General features: G+C 41.8%; 1 protein-coding gene across 1 annotated transcript in view; it reads right to left on the bottom strand.

Moving 5' to 3' along the window:
• Positions 1–15,861, bottom strand: part of LOC146634503 (NACHT, LRR and PYD domains-containing protein 12-like) — a 208,125-nt gene that overhangs the window by 2,265 nt on the left and 189,999 nt on the right. Inside the window, exons 10-14 of the mRNA XM_085377893.1 lie at positions 4,200–4,240; positions 3,992–4,021; positions 3,769–3,848; positions 2,946–3,001; positions 2,599–2,813 (exon numbers count right to left, since the gene is read on the bottom strand). Of these exons, the coding sequence (XP_085234019.1) occupies positions 2,599–2,813; positions 2,946–3,001; positions 3,769–3,848; positions 3,992–4,021; positions 4,200–4,240 (422 nt within the window). The remainder of the gene's footprint in view (positions 1–2,598; positions 2,814–2,945; positions 3,002–3,768; positions 3,849–3,991; positions 4,022–4,199; positions 4,241–15,861) is intronic.

Here is a 15,861-nt window from a genome sequence, read left to right as displayed (position 1 = left end):
CCCAACAGAGGTCGATTATCTTGTTAATAATTTCACCTCCTCACTACGTACGACTCTGGATACTGTGGCTCCTGTGAAAACGAAGGTCTCTAATCAGAAGTACCTGACTCCGTGGTATAATTCTCAAACACGTACCCTAAAGCAGATGACTCGTAATCTGGGGAGGAAATGGCGTGTCACAAATTTAGAGGATCATCATTTAGCCTGGAGAAATAGTTTGCTGCTTTATAAGAAAGCCCTCCGCAAAGCCAGAACATCTTACTATTCATCACTGATTGAAGAAAATAAGAACAACCCCAGGTTTCTCTTCAGCACTGTAGCCAGGCTGACAAAAAGTCAGAGCTCTTTTGAGCCAACCATCCCTTTAACGTTAACTAGTAATGACTTCATGAACTTCTTCACAAATAAAATTTTTATCATTAGAGAAAAAATTACCAATAATCATCCCACAGATGTAATATTATCTACAGCTACTCTTAGTACCATTGATGTTAAGTTAGATTCTTTTTCTCCAATTGATCTTTCTGAGTTAACTTCAATAATTACTTCCTCCAAACCATCAACGTGTCTTTTAGACCCCATTCCTACAAAACTGCTCAAAGAAGTCCTGCCATTAATTAATTCTTCGATCTTAAATATGATCAACCTATCTCTAATGATCGGCTATGTACCACAGGCCTTCAAACTGGCTGTAGTTAAACCTTTACTCAAAAAGCCATCTCTAGACCCAGCAGTCTTAGCTAATTATAGGCCAATCTCCAACCTTCCTTTCATATCAAAAATCATTTTTAAGAGTAGTTGTCAAACAGCTAACAGATCATCTGCAGAGGAATGGTTTATTTGAAGAGTTTCAGTCAGGTTTCAGAGCTCATCACAGCACAGAAACAGCTGTAGTGAAGGTTACAAATGATCTTCTTATGGCCTCTGACAGTGGACTCATCTCTGTGCTTGTCCTGCTAGACCTCAGTGCAGCGTTCGATACTGTTGACCATAATATCCTATTAGAGCGATTAGAACATGCTGTAGGTATTACAGGTACTGCGCTGCAGTGGTTTGTATCATATCTATCTAATAGACTCCAGTTTGTGCATGTAAATGGAGAGTCCTCTTCACACACTGAGGTTAATTATGGAGTTCCACAGGGTTCAGTGCTAGGACCAATTCTGTTTACATTATACATGCTTCCCTTAGGCAGCATCATTAGAAGACATAGCATACATTTTCACTGCTATGCTGATGACACCCAGCTCTATCTGTCCATGAAGCCAGATAACACACACCAATTAGTTAAACTGCAGGAATGTCTTAAAGACATAAAGACCTGGATGGCCGCTAACTTTCTGCTTCTTAATTCAGATAAAACTGAGGTTATTGTACTCGGCCCTGAAAAGCCTAGAAATATGGTATCTAACCAGATTCTTACTCTGGATGGCATTACCTTGGCCTCCAGTAACACTGTGAGGAACCTTGGAGTCATTTTTGACCAGGACATGTCCTTCAATGCACATATTAAACAAATATGTAAGACTGCGTTCTTCCATTTGCGCAACATCTCTAAAATTAGAAATATCCTATCTCAGAGTGACGCTGAAAAACTAGTTCATTCATTTATTACTTCCAGGCTGGACTACTGTAATTCATTATTATCAGGATGTCCAAAAAACTCGCAGAAAAGCCTTCAACTAATCCAAAATGCTGCAGCAAGAGTCCTGACAGGGACTAGAAAGAGAGAGCATATTTCCCCTGTTTTGGCTTCCCTTCATTGGCTTCCTGTTAAATCCAGAATTGAATTCAAAATCCTGCTCCTCACGTACAAGGTCTTAAATAATCAGGCCCCATCTTATCTTAATGACCTTGTAGTATCATATCACCCTATTAGAGCACTTCGCTCTCGCTCTGCTGGCCTACTTGTTGTTCCTAGAGTATTTAAAAGTAGAATGGGAGGGAGAGCCTTCAGTTTTCAGGCCCCTCTTCTGTGGAACCAGCTTCCAGTTTGGATTCGGGAGACAGACACTATCTCTACTTTTAAGATTAGGCTTAAAACTTTCCTTTTTGCTAAAGCATATAGTTAGGGCTGGACCAGGTGACCCTGAATCCTCCCTTAGTTATGCTGCAATAGATGTAGGCTGCCGGGGGATTCCCATGATGCATTGAGTTTTTCCTTCCCAGTCACCTTTCTCACTCACTATGTATTAATAGACCTCTCTGCATTGAATCATATCTGTTATTAATCTCTGTCTCTCTTCCACAGCATGTCTTTATCCTGTCTTCCTTCTCTCACCCCAACCGGTCGCAGCAGATGGCCCCGCCCCTCCCTGAGCCTGGTTCTGCCGGAGGTTTCTTCCTGTTAAAAGGGAGTTTTTCCTTCCCACTGTCGCCAAAGTGCTTGCTCATAGGGGGTCATATGATTGTTGGGTTTTTCTCTGTATCTATGAAGCGCCTTGAGGCGACTTATGTTGTGATTTGGCGCTATATAAATAATATTGAATTGAATTGAATTATAAATAAACTGCATTGTGGTTATTTGTATGATAAAGAACAGTTCATATTAGCTGAGCACCACACAGTAACACAGATGTTTCACAGCACAGTGCTCACCCTCCTTTGTTTCACAGTGTGGCAGGTGGAGCTCCCAGACTGCATCCTCAGAGCATGTGATGTTAAACAGCGGCCCTGCAGCTGTTTTTCCAGCTGATTGAAGGAGGCTCTCATCCCATTGGACAGTCCTGTACAACAGCTCTGCCTCCTGAGCCATAACAAACACTAGTCTGGTCAGAGTACACTGGAACACACCTGGACCAGCACACCTGAACCTGTAGGACACAGAAGGGCTGAAGCACTCCAACCAGCCTGTATGAGCTGAGGTCTGATCACCTCCAGCTGTATCACGCATCTTGTCACATCATTAAATACATGTTATCAACCTAATGTGAATTTAGAAGCACCTGTAGGAGATGTGTGTGGATTCAGTTTGTACTTGAGGGGTGAAGCTTGATGGAGGCTGGAATTCAGAGAGGAAATACATCAGCTGTTTAAAGCCGCAATAAACAAGTAAACGGAGAACAAACTATACAGAGTACACCCATCCATCCATCATCCATCCATTTTCTTCCGCTTTATCCGGGGCCGCAGGGGCAGCAGCCTAAGCAAAGAGGCCCAGACCTCCCTCTCCCCAGCCACCTCCTCCAGCTTATCCGGGGGAACACCAAGGCGTTCCCAGGCCAGCCAAGAGATATAATCTCTCTAGCGTGTCCTGGGTCTGCCCCGGGGCCTCCTCCCGGTGGGACATGCCCAAACACCTCACCCATGATGCGCCCAGGGGGCATCCTTGTCAGATGCCCAAACCACCTCAGCTGGCTCCTTTCGATGTGGAGGAGCAGCGGCTCTACTCTGAGCCCCTCCCAGATGGCTAAACCTCTCACCCTATCTCTAAGGGAGAGGCCAGCCACCCTTCGGAGGAAGCTCATTTCTGCCGCTTGTATTCGCAACCTCGTTCTTTCAGTCATTACCCACAGCTCGTGGCCATATGTGAGGGTAGAAACATAGATGGACCACACAGCTAGTGGCGTGTGCCCCTAGGCACACAGAGTACACATCAGGTGTTATCTGTACACACTTTCAAAACTGCGAGTAACATACTGACAATGACACAGAATCTTAAACCTGACTGGTTGTCTGCCCTGTGCTTTAACACGCCTGACAAATTTCTGTGCTGAAGGCCTCTTTTTTGTATCACAAGACAATCAGATCCACATGCTTTTCTCTCACCTTAATGTGCTTTATGTCATCTTTAGACAAATATAGCTCTGTGTCTAATGAGTCTGGATTCAGTCTGACCTCAGAGTAACCTGATGAGAGACAAACATCGAATAATTAAGGATTTCCTGGAACTCTAACTGGTGCTGTTTACAATCATATTAGTTTTTTAGTGGTTTTCTGATCAAATACAAACTGTTTGTGAGGGATTTCTCTTTCTTCCTTAAGGACCCACCATCTTCTTCAGCTGCAGCCTTCTCACTCACTAAAAAGATTTTAAAAAGTATTAAACTATTTTGACCAAAACCAGTACCTAAAAACACATCCTTAAAAACCCCCATAATTTATAGATTTTTGCAGAATGAAATAAGCACAAACGAGCTTTCATGTGATATGCTGTTGATGAAATAGTGATGAATGTGACACAGAGTCTCAGTACTCACTGGTTTTGTCTATGGAAGATTTAAAAGTCTTGACATCAACCCTGCAGAGAGCAATGGTAAAACACAACTGATTAATGGTGTACTAAGCCTAGCCAGAGAAGAAGAAAACAGACTTTACCATGAAGATCCTCAGTGTGGATCAGTATAATATCAGCCTGATGTCTGCAGTTTAGTGTCAGCACAACTTTCACATCATATTCATCTCAGCACAACTAAAACATGCTGACTGACCTCAGAGTTTCAAGTCCACATCCTGGACTCTCCAGGAAACCACACAGATGCTTCACTCCTGAATCCTGCAGCTTGTTGTTGTAGCTCAGGTCCAGCTGTCTCAGATGGGAGGGGTTGGACTTCAGTGCTGCTGCCAGATAATCACAGCTGATCTCTGACAAGCCACAGCTCTCCAATCTGTATAAAGAATGAAAGATGTAAGTTTATTAGACAAAGTGTGAGCTTGAAACCATTCAGTGTTTCATCATCTGTTCAGAGCTGAAGAAGGTTCAGAATGTAGAAGTTTAGAAAATGGAAACTCCAAACAGCTGAAGCCAACAGGAAGCAGCTTCAAACAAACACAACAAGATATAAAACTCTGAATGTTTCATATTAAAGTCGTACATTTATCATAAAAACAGGACAAAGACTTGAAAAAGTCGTGTTTTTCCTTCCAGGAACCACAAGGCTTCACTTTTAAAGGTGAAGTGTGAAAGAAATGGACATATTTGAAGTCCAACACCTTTTTCCAGTCACATTATTAAAGCAGACAAACTACAAGCTCATTTTCATTCCAACAAGTCATCTTCTGACCTGGACTAACAACACTGGTCTCTATGTGCAGCTGGCTGTGAGACCAGTGCTCAGGGAGCGTCTACAAAGTGCAACACTGAAAGAACATCACACTCTCATTTGCTTCCAGCACTTTCACACAAACATCTACTGTTATTATTGTCACCAAACTCTGTGGATCCTTTATTGCAAATTCAAATGGGATCAAATGGTCAGACAAAAGAGGGTTATGAGGAAATGTGATGAAATGTTGTGTATTAGCAGCAAGTTATTGAATCATTTTCCTCAGAAACCAAACAAAATGATTGACAAACATGTTTTTACAAACTCAGTGTTGGACTTGGATCAGCAGGATAAGCTGATGTTTAACCCTTTAAGGCCTACCATAGAACCAAGTCTGCCAGAGCTTTTTTATATTTTTACATGCTGTGGAGCCATTTTCTGGAGCATTTCAAGTTGCTATACATCAATACAACCATTATAGCCCAGATTTTAATAATATGTATTCATTAAGTGCATAGTAATTACATAAATTGCAAAAAAAGTGCACTAAACTACAAAAAAATTGAAAATTGTTTTTGCTTTTTTAACATATATTTGTAGTTAGAGAAATTTAAGAGGCTTATCCCTCAAAACTGTAAATACAAAAAAGTTGCACAAAATAGTTTCCCACCACAGGAAATTTATTTTGAGTGTCTTCATAGTTTTATTTTTGAAATACACCAATTTTTATACACTGCAGGAAAAACGAAAATAAATATTAGAATGCAAATTTGCAAAAAAGCAGCATATGCATCAAAATAAACTATTTCCAGCAGTGCAATATGAGTCCTAAGCATCCCAGAAACGACACAGAAAGTCATAAAGTCAAAGATAACTTTTAAAAAGACCAGTATAGGCCCTGATGACCTGATAGTAAAAAAGACTACATTTCCGCGAAAATGACGTCACTTCCGGTTTCGGGCAGGTAATGGCGGAAATGCAAATGTTCGCGCTGACGTCTGTTCCAATGTTCCAACGTAGGAAGTGTTATGAACAGCTGATCGAATCGGTAAAGCGTGTTTCTGGAATATTATGTTTTTGTTCCTGCAAGCGCTTTTTATGCAGTTTTTGCAAAGCTTTATGTGGAAGGAAACCGTGACCGAGGACAAGCTGATGGCATGAGATGTAAGTACAACTCCTCCAGTTTCATATGCAAAAAAATTTTTTGCGCTAGCTTACGTGGTTGCAGTGCTACTGGGATTTAAAAATAGTTACGCAAAACAGAGCGTTCCCGCTCCGATCGGCTGTAAAGGGTTAAAGGCATTTGAGTCTCGCTGTATGAGAGTCCAGTTATTACTCAATGTCTGTGAAGGTTCTCAGTCATCCAGGTCATCGTAGTCAAAGGAGCTTGCAAAGAAAAGCGTCTGGACTTCTTTAAGTTACTTGAAGACGTTTCACCTCTCATCCGAGAAGCTTCTTCAGTTCTAAGGTCAAATGGTGGAGAGTCCCAGATATAAACCTAGTGGGAGTGACCCCCACCAAGGGACAAAAGGACCCCCTGATGATCCTCTAATCACCTGAGCCAAGGTGTGAAACTGGGTGTGGGACCCAATCAGCAAGAGTTTCGGGTGGGTTCATTGTGAAACCTGGCCCCACCTTGTCATGCGAATTCCTGAGGTCAGATGGCCCAGGATGTGAGTGGGCGTTAAGGCGTCTGGGAAGGGATCTCAAAACTGGATTATAGATGGCAGAGAGTTGGGGTCGTAAACCCCCGCCTCTGTTCAAAGATGGTCGCTCACAGTGGACATAGATGGCTTCTTTCACTCCTCTTTCAAACCATCTGTCCTCTCTGTCCAAAATGTGAACATTGGCATCCTCGAAAGAGTGTCCTTTATCCTTAAGATGCAGATGGACTGCTGAGTCTTGTCCTGTGGAGGTGGCTCTTCTGTGTTGTGCCATGAGCTTGTGAAGTGGCTGTTTGGTCTCTCCAATGTAGAGGTCTGAGCATTCCACGCTGCACTGTACAGCATACACCACGTTGTTAAGTTTGTGTTTTGTCTTTCGGGTGAACCAGTTTCTGTCTGAGTGTATTGCTGGGTCTGAAATACACCGGGATGTCATGCTTGGAGAAAACTCTCCTGAGTTTTTCTGATACACCGGCTACATAGGGGATGACAATGTTGTTGCGTCTGTCCTTCTTATCCTCCCTCGCTGGTGTCTGGTCTTCTTTTCTGTGCCTCTTTGCTGACTTTAAAAACGCCCATTTAGGATAGCCGCACGTTTTGAGTGCTTCCTTTACATGTGTGTGTTCCTGAAGGAAAAAAGAAGGAACACACACATGTAAAGGAAACACTCAAAACGTGCGGCTAAAAAAATGGATTTTCCTATTTAAATGGTTTTAATTCGAATAAAGCGATGTTGATTCATTCAATCCTGAATCGATTTTTAATATAAATGTATTTTGCCAGAATCTCAGGTTAAAGCTCCCAAAAGTATTTCAACAACAAGCAAACAGATAAAACAGTAAATGAGAGCAGCTAAACACACAAAGATGGAAACACAGAGCGTGGATCGTTCACTCGACGGCACGTACACGGACACGTCGTCGGGCTGAAAGTAGACAGCTCACAGATCCTGAAGATGCAGGTTTCATCTGTCTCCAACCAAAACTGACTGAACCAGCAGCAGAAGAAGATCCAAACTACGCTTTACATTTGATGAACATCGTCATGAATTCTCTCTGATTTTGACGTTTACTTCCTGCACAGCTCTCTCTCTCTCACAGTGTACTTCAAGAACAGTTTACCTTCAAAAATCTGTTTCCTGCATTATTCACTGCTTATTACGCACCAGTCTGCTGTTGTGTTCACTGCTGTCGGCCTCCGAAAACAAAGCCTTATTTCTGCTGTTCAATACTGAAGAAATTTAAACCTTTTAAAATGATGACAGATTACAAACTCTCAGCTGTGTCTGTAATCAAACCTCTGTAACTTTGCTTCACTTCAGCAGCATCAGCTCATGTTCACATGTTGATTCATGGTTTGCTTCAGTTTTTGATGGACTGCAGAATATTTTGAAGGTTATCTGCTATAAAAAGCCAGAACAGGAAAATCTGCTTCATGTGTTTCTGTTTGATCCTCAGTGACTTTGACACAAAGGCCTCTGCTGTGATGATCACACCTCTGATCAAGTCTCACAGTGTCAGCTTTGTTTTTATACATATGGATATGTGCTGATAAATGATCAGAATTATAATATTTCCCACTGTCTGCTGTGTGCTGTGACCTTTGACCTGCTAAAGACAGTCAGCTGTGGATTATTCATTGTTGTGTCTGATACTTAGAACTGTGAGGAAGAACACTACACAGTTAATCAGGGTCCCCTCTCTCTGAATCAGGAAAGGTGGGCAGGCCGCGTGTGGGCCGCGGGCCATACGTTGAGTCTCACTGTTTGAAATGTGAACATTGTTCTGCTGCAGTCAATGGACTAAACCAGAGAAGAAGAAAACAGACTTTACCATGAAGATCCTCAGTGTGGATCAGTATAATATCAGCCTGATGTCTGCAGTTTAGTGTCAGCACAACTTTCACATCATATTCATCTCAGCACAACTAAAACATGCTGACTGACCTCAGAGTTTCAAGTCCACATCCTGGACTCTCCAGGAAACCACACAGATGCTTCACTCCTGAATCCTGCAGCTTGTTGTTGGAGCTCAGGTCCAGCTCTCTCAGATGGGAGGGGTTGGACTTCAGTGCTGCTGCCAGATAATCACAGCTGATCTCTGACAAACCACAGCTCTCCAATCTGTATAAAGAATGAAAGATGTAAGTTTATTAGACAAAGTGTGAGCTTGAAATCATTCAGTGTTTCATCATCTGTTCACAGCTGAAGAAGGTTCAGAATGTAGAAGTTTAGAAAATGGAAACTCCAAACAGCTGAAGCCAACAGGAAGCAGCTTCAAACAAACACAACAAGAGAAAAAACTCTGAATGTTTCACATTAAAGTCGTACATTTATCATAAAAACAGGACAAAGACTTGAAAAAGTCGTGTTTTTCCTTCCAGTAACCACAAGGCTTCACTTTTAAAGGTGAAGTGTGAAAGAAATGGACATATTTGAAGTCCAACACCTTTTTCCAGTCACATTATTAAAGCAGACAAACTACAAGCTCATTTTCATTCCAACAAGTCATCTTCTGACCTGGACTAACAACACTGGTCTCTATGTGCAGCTGGCTGTGAGACCAGTGCTCAGGGAGCGTCTACAAAGTGCAACACTGAAAGAACATCACACACTCATTTGCTTTCAGCACTTTCACACAAACATCTACTGTCATTATTGTCACCAAACTCTGTGGATCCTTTATTGCAAATTCAAATGGGATCAAATGGTCAGACAAAAGAGGGTTATGAGGAAATATGATAAAATGTTGTGTATTAGCAGCAAGTTATTGAATCATTTTCCTCAGAAACCAAACAAAATGATTGACTAACATGTTTTTACAAACTCAGTGTTGGACTTGGATCAGCAGGATAAGATGATGTTTAAAGGCATTTGAGTCTCGCTGTATGAGAGTCCAGTTATTACTCAATATTTATGGATGATGTTCTTTCAGTGTTGCACTTTGTAGACGCTCCCTGAGCCTCACAGCCAGCTGCACATGGACCAGCTGACATTACCCAGCATTAGAGGCGGGTGTAAAAAAATGGATTTTCCTATTTAAATGGTTTTAATTTGAATAAAGCAATGTTGATTCATTCAATCCTGAATCGATTTTTAATATAAATGTATTTTGCCAGAATCTCAGGTTAAAGCTCCCAAAAGTATTTCAACAACAACCAAACAGATAAAACAGTAAATGAGAGCAGCTAAACACACAATGATGGAAACACAGAGCGTGGATCGTTCACTCTACGGCACGTACACGGACACGCCGTCGGGGCTGAAAGTGGACAGCTCACAAATCCTGAAGCTTCAGGTTTCATCAGTGTTACGACTGTTGTCGTAATTATATGTAAATTTGAGTGTGCAGGTGCTCCTCCATGATTGGTGCATCCAGGGTGGATGGCTGGCAGCAGATAAGAAGATACAGCCAGGACTGCCATGTCATTCAACCTTGGCCCAACCCAACCGGCAGACCGTTAACTGTGTCACTATGTTGGTTAATGTAAGAGCATGTAGGAGTGGACCACCTTTTTGTTTGATCAGTTTTCTCCTGTTTTTGTTAGGCAGGGAGGAAAGTGATTGTCGTTTGAGTTAGTTCTTTTTGCGTAGGTAAGTTGTATTTATTCCTGAGATAGGCTACCTTATGTCTGTGTTTTTGGCCTTGGGTTCACCCTGAAGTTATGATATGCTCCCTTCCTTTGTTTAACTGCACTCATTGTAAATAAATCACTATTAAAAAGTATTAAGTGTGTGACGTGCTACTTGGGGTTGGACGCGGATGGATCACCCTTTATGTTGTGGTCTGGCTGCGCCTAGACGGGCCATAACAATCTGTCTCCAACCAAAACTGAGTGAACCAGCAGCAGAAGAAGATCCAAACTACGCTTTACGTTTGATGAACATCGTCATGAATTCTCTCTGACTTTGACGTTTACTTCCTGCACAGCTCTCTCTCTCTCAGTGTACTTTGTGATATTATTCTGTTATTATATGTTACCTTATAGATGTAATCAAAATAGTTGAATTATGATATTGCTGTAGATCATATTATACCTTTTAATATAGAGTGTGTGATTAGTATGTAGTTTTAGTTTGCATTATACTTCTGACCTAAAAGAGTGGGAAAATCATTCGATCTATTTGTTTGACCTATATTACTCAACACTGTTGAATGTATTACATTGTTTCTTGACATGTTTTACTGCTGAATCATATGAAGAAGGTTGTGAGCAGAAGACTTGGTGTCTGGGAAGAGGAGATAAAACCACATTCCTTACCCCCCTTCCTACTTCACACAGAAAGACAGGGAGCCGAGGTCATAACTTAGGCGCCGTGAGAGAAAGAATGTGAATATTTGGGCTTTTACGACCAGGTGGGGGCCACTAGAAGAGTATAAAGAGCTGTGTAACCCGTCACCATTTTGAGACTTGCTGTGACCCTCTGCAGGCAGCTCTCCCCATCATGATGGTTCTAATGCTCATAAGTGTTGAATTATATGGAAATAAATGATTGTTGATTGAGCATTTATACACCGAGTATTGTCCTTCCTTCAGCCCAAAGATTCAAAGAATTGGGAGATTTCAACAACTTGGTGCCGTGTGACCCGGATCTTTGGTGTGCTGAGGAGGTGCAGAATAACACTGGAACGGCCGTGTAACCACGGGTTCACATTTATTCTGGAATAGAACAAGAGAATGCTTTTACATCTAAGGTTGAGTTCTATCATAGGTGAAATATAAAAAGGTTGAATTCCTCGTTTCAGTGGTTGAAATTGTTGTGTGCCTGTCCCCTGACGAGTGTGAAATTAAATAATGAGGGAATTTGGAGCCACATAGAGATAGACGGGCTAAATTGGGTGTATGACTCTGTGGTGTAATAAAAATAAAAAGGAGAGATAGTGAGAGGTGTGTAGTGGAGAATTATGGAGGAGTAGAGAGAGGAATGTGTTGGGAGACTGGCGTACAGTTTACGCTGTCAAGGTAGGCGTGTTGCCTGCTTATCTGTTTAACAGTGATGAAAATGAAATTAAATAAATCTCTTAGTGTGTCAATACAGGAAGCTGCGGACCTGGACCAACTGCCCCCACAAGCACAGTGGCCGAAGTAAAATTATAGGTAATGGGAACCACACCCAGCATGAATCAGCAGCTGTGAAACAGACAGCAGCGAGGAGGAATTAAGAGAAGTTTTTAACTCATAAAATTGGGGCCAACGAACTTGTGGAGGTTGGGAAAGGCGTCCGGAGCATCACAACAAAAGGTGAAACAAAAACACACACAAGCAGAGAAATGTGAGAGAAAGGCTCCTTTTAAGGTAACGCCTAGTTTGAGAAAAAGTTAAAATTAACCTGCTTGCCTACAAATGCACACACATGCAATGAAGAAACAGCTTACACTCATGAACACGTGAAGATTTTCCAGCAAGGTTAAAGAAAAAATTAACATACTTAAATAATAAAGTTTATACATTACTGACAAAGAAACCCTCTGGGTTGCAGGACAACAATTTAACTAAAAAAAAAGAAACACTGGTCTAACCAACCAGGGAAGACACAACAAATTTAGTGGTAAAAAGATTCAAATTGTGACATGTTTTCTGTTGATTGATTAATAAAAGTGATTACTGAATGAAAGAAAATTCCATTTTTGGGCTTTTAAACATGATCTTAAGAATTTTAATATGTACCTGTGTTGTCCTGTCAGCTTGGTGGGTCATGAGTGGATTATATGGTGAGAAAAAACAAAAAAAAAAAAAGGGGGAGAGAAGGCTGACACAGGGCCTGGCCCCGTTGTTTCCCCGTCTAAATAACACAGCCAACACAACATCATTTTCCTGTTCGTTTGTTTTTGTTTTTGTTTGTGTTTGTTTTTGTTTTGTTTTTGTTTTTTCTCTTTATGCTTAATTACAGGCTGCTTTGCCGCCCTGAAAGCCGAGGCTGACTGGACTCCTGCTCTCCCCCATACGTGACACTGACCAAATGCTGCAACAGCTGGACCCACAACAACGACCTGAAAAGTCAACAGTGCTGCAGGAATGTGATCTCATGCAGCAGAGACGGAGAGCACTAAATCTAAGGCCCGTTTCACTACACGGGGGAAAATTCTCAGACTACGTCAGCTGACAGAGCTGTGACGAGACGCCCGCCAAGCCCAGATGAAAAGTAAGGCCGAGCAAAACAATGCTGACCTTGATAACTTTGCATTAACACTGTGCAGGACAGTGATGGACCAACACGGAGGATCGGGCGGCGAAAAGGGCGTGACCGGGACAGGAGGAGTAACTGAGGTCAAAAGGCACCTCAGAATGGACAAAACACACAGAAGAAGATGCAGGTTTTCACCTGCGGCGAGCATGGACACTGGAGAAAGGACTGCCCCAATGGGGGTCAGAACCAGGACGGACGGAACTTTGAGCAGCAGCAACAGCAATGGTCGCAAACAGACTGAAAAGGAGGAGGGCAGGACCCCAGGGCATGCTTCAGGCTGTGGTTTACCCAGAACACCAGAACAGGGAAGTGATGAACACACACACATACATCTACAAACACACAGATTCAGAATAAAGTGAAATACACACATGAACACATGTGCACTCATTGATTGAGTGAGAAATGACACACACACACACACACACACACACACACATACATACATTAGAATGCTGATTCAGTGAGAAATGACACACACACACACACACACACACACACACACACACATACATTAGAATGCTGATTCACTGAGAAATGATGCACACACATACACATGCACACGCTTGTGCAATGAGGAGTGATACACACACACACACACGCTCATGCAATGAAGAATGCTTTGCTTATGCTGTTATGCAAAATGCTGCACACAAACATCCCAGTACATAATTTTTATGAGGAGCCATTGATTACCATTGATAACTTAGAATGTGTTATATGTCACCCAGAGGGCATTTATGTAGAGTTAATAAGGTCTAAAACGGTTTGGTTATGAAAACAATGTCTGTGCGTGATGTCTGTTTATGGCTCAAGGCCTTGACTGAATTCTTTGCTGTGCTTCACACAGCCCTGATGAGGAACAGTGGCACAGAGTGAAGATGATGAATTAATAGTGTAAGTTTTAGGTCGGAGTACGGCATTTTCTGTGATTGAGTTTTAATACAAGGAGGAACAAAAGGTGTTACGGCACCTGAGGTTCTCATTCCCACACAATATTGTCTCGGCAGGAAGCAAAACGTTCCTGTGAATTTCTGGTTTATTTTTTTGGTTTTGCTGAGCACTAGCTTGATTTTATCAGTGAGCTTTGGCTTGTGTTCTTTCTCGTAAGCGAGAGAGGGATAGTTTTATGCTTGGACATGTCTGCAACGGGCCCTAGTTTGTGTTATTGTTATTAGTGTTTTGTTGGTTACGTCTGTTTTCGTTTTTGTTACAGTGCACTGAGGAAAAAACATCTGAGAGGTGTGATCCACCGGTGGTGAGGTGGTGACATGGTGATATTTTGTGAGTTCATGATTTAACAATCAGCTCTTTAAACCAGGCCTGAAAGATTGACATTTAAAGCGCTATAAAAATTTATTACTGTAAACAGTTGCAAAGTGTGCTTCTCCATGATTGTAATTGGCTTGGGAGAAAAATCACTTACAGTATAGGGAACACTGAGAAGTTCTGAGTCTAAAAGGATTGCACCGAGTCAATCCGGTCCAAAAAAACAACAAGGAATTGTTTTCCTTTTAAAATGATGACGTCATCTTGCTGGTGATGGATGCTCGAATAGGTTGCGCGTGAGACTCCATTATCAGCAACATCTGGTATGAATGTGTGTGAATGAATGCATGTGACTGGACTGTGATGGACGGACTAAAAGTTTTGACTGACTTGAGACTGAGACAATGACTGTACCAACTTTAGGATTAGTAAATGCCAACAAATAATTCACCCAGCCGGCAAGAGAAGGGTGGATGCTTCGCTTTGTTTTGTTTTATTTTTGCAGGAGCAGGACAATAAGAGAGACTGAAGAGGAGAATTTCTGATGCTTTTTGAGATATGATGTCACTGACCTTTTCTGGAAGTGGAAGTTGAGTTTGAACATCTAACAATGGTGATATGAAAATTTCTATGAGTTTATTTTTGTGTTTAATAATTTAGCTATGGTAAAACTTAGGCTTATAATGTGTTAGACTTAGAGATGATTCATTAATTTTTGATTACTTTTACACACACATAGATTATGATTAGAATAAGTCCTGAACATAATATTCTGAACCAAATTTGAATCATTAGAAGAACAATGGATAACAATATTAGATTATCAAGGCTAGGGAGAGAGGTGTTTTGGTTTTCGGTCTCTTGCAGAGAAAGGAGCAGACACCAGACGGGGACACGGAGATATGAGGACCCTTCACAGCAGAGACAGATGTAGGGACTGCTGCGACAGCAACTGGGGTCAAGTGTCATGGCGTTTGGGCTCCTTGAGAAGATGGATCCCACAAACACAGCAATAACCATGAAGGGGTTGGCGAGAACCAGGAACACCATACCGAGTATTGTCCTTCCTTCAGCCCAAAGATTCAAAGAATTGGGAGATTTCAACAACTTCAAGAACAGTTTACCTTCAAAAATTGTTAGGATGCCTGGGTCGTCGACCCAGGGTTTTTGAGTTTATGATATTATTTATACTGTCTAGTTTTTGGTTTCTTTGAGTTCTGTCTTATGGCTTAGGTCTCTGTCTTCTTTAGTTGCTCTGTCTCCCCTATCACCTGCATCCCCTTGTCTAGTTCGCGTCTATGTGTATCCTTAGTTCCTATATCCCCGTGTTCAGTCAGTGTTTGTGTCTGCCCTGTTCCCACATCTCTGTTTCCTTTGTAGTGCCTGCTTATGAGCCTGTGTCTTTGTTCAGTCTGTGTTATGCGTTTCCTGTTTTACTTTGAAGGTCTCTGTCTTTTCTCAGTGTGTTCAGTTTACGCTTCTTTGGTCTCGTCAGTTCTGATTTGCCCCAGCTGTGTTTCCCTCCTGTTACTCATTTCCTGATTTCTCCCTCTGTGTATTTAAGCCCTGTGTTTCTCTGTGTCCGTGTCGCGATCTACCGTTTATTTTGCTGTGTGTTTTGCCTGTCCACCGGTGTTAGTTTATTTTTGACATTTTCCAGTTATGTCATGTTTGCGTTCAGCATTAAAGCTGTTTTTGTTTAAGTTCTGTCTCCGGAGTCTGCACCTTGGGTCCTATTCCTGTCTGCACACAGCTA

The sequence above is a fragment of the Diplotaxodon limnothrissa genome, linkage group LG3, assembly GCF_057381915.1.
Source record: "Diplotaxodon limnothrissa isolate DT_005_m linkage group LG3, D_limnothrissa_male_GT1.1, whole genome shotgun sequence".
NCBI lineage: Eukaryota > Metazoa > Chordata > Actinopteri > Cichliformes > Cichlidae > Diplotaxodon > Diplotaxodon limnothrissa.
This window is presented reverse-complemented; position numbering and strand designations above follow the sequence as displayed.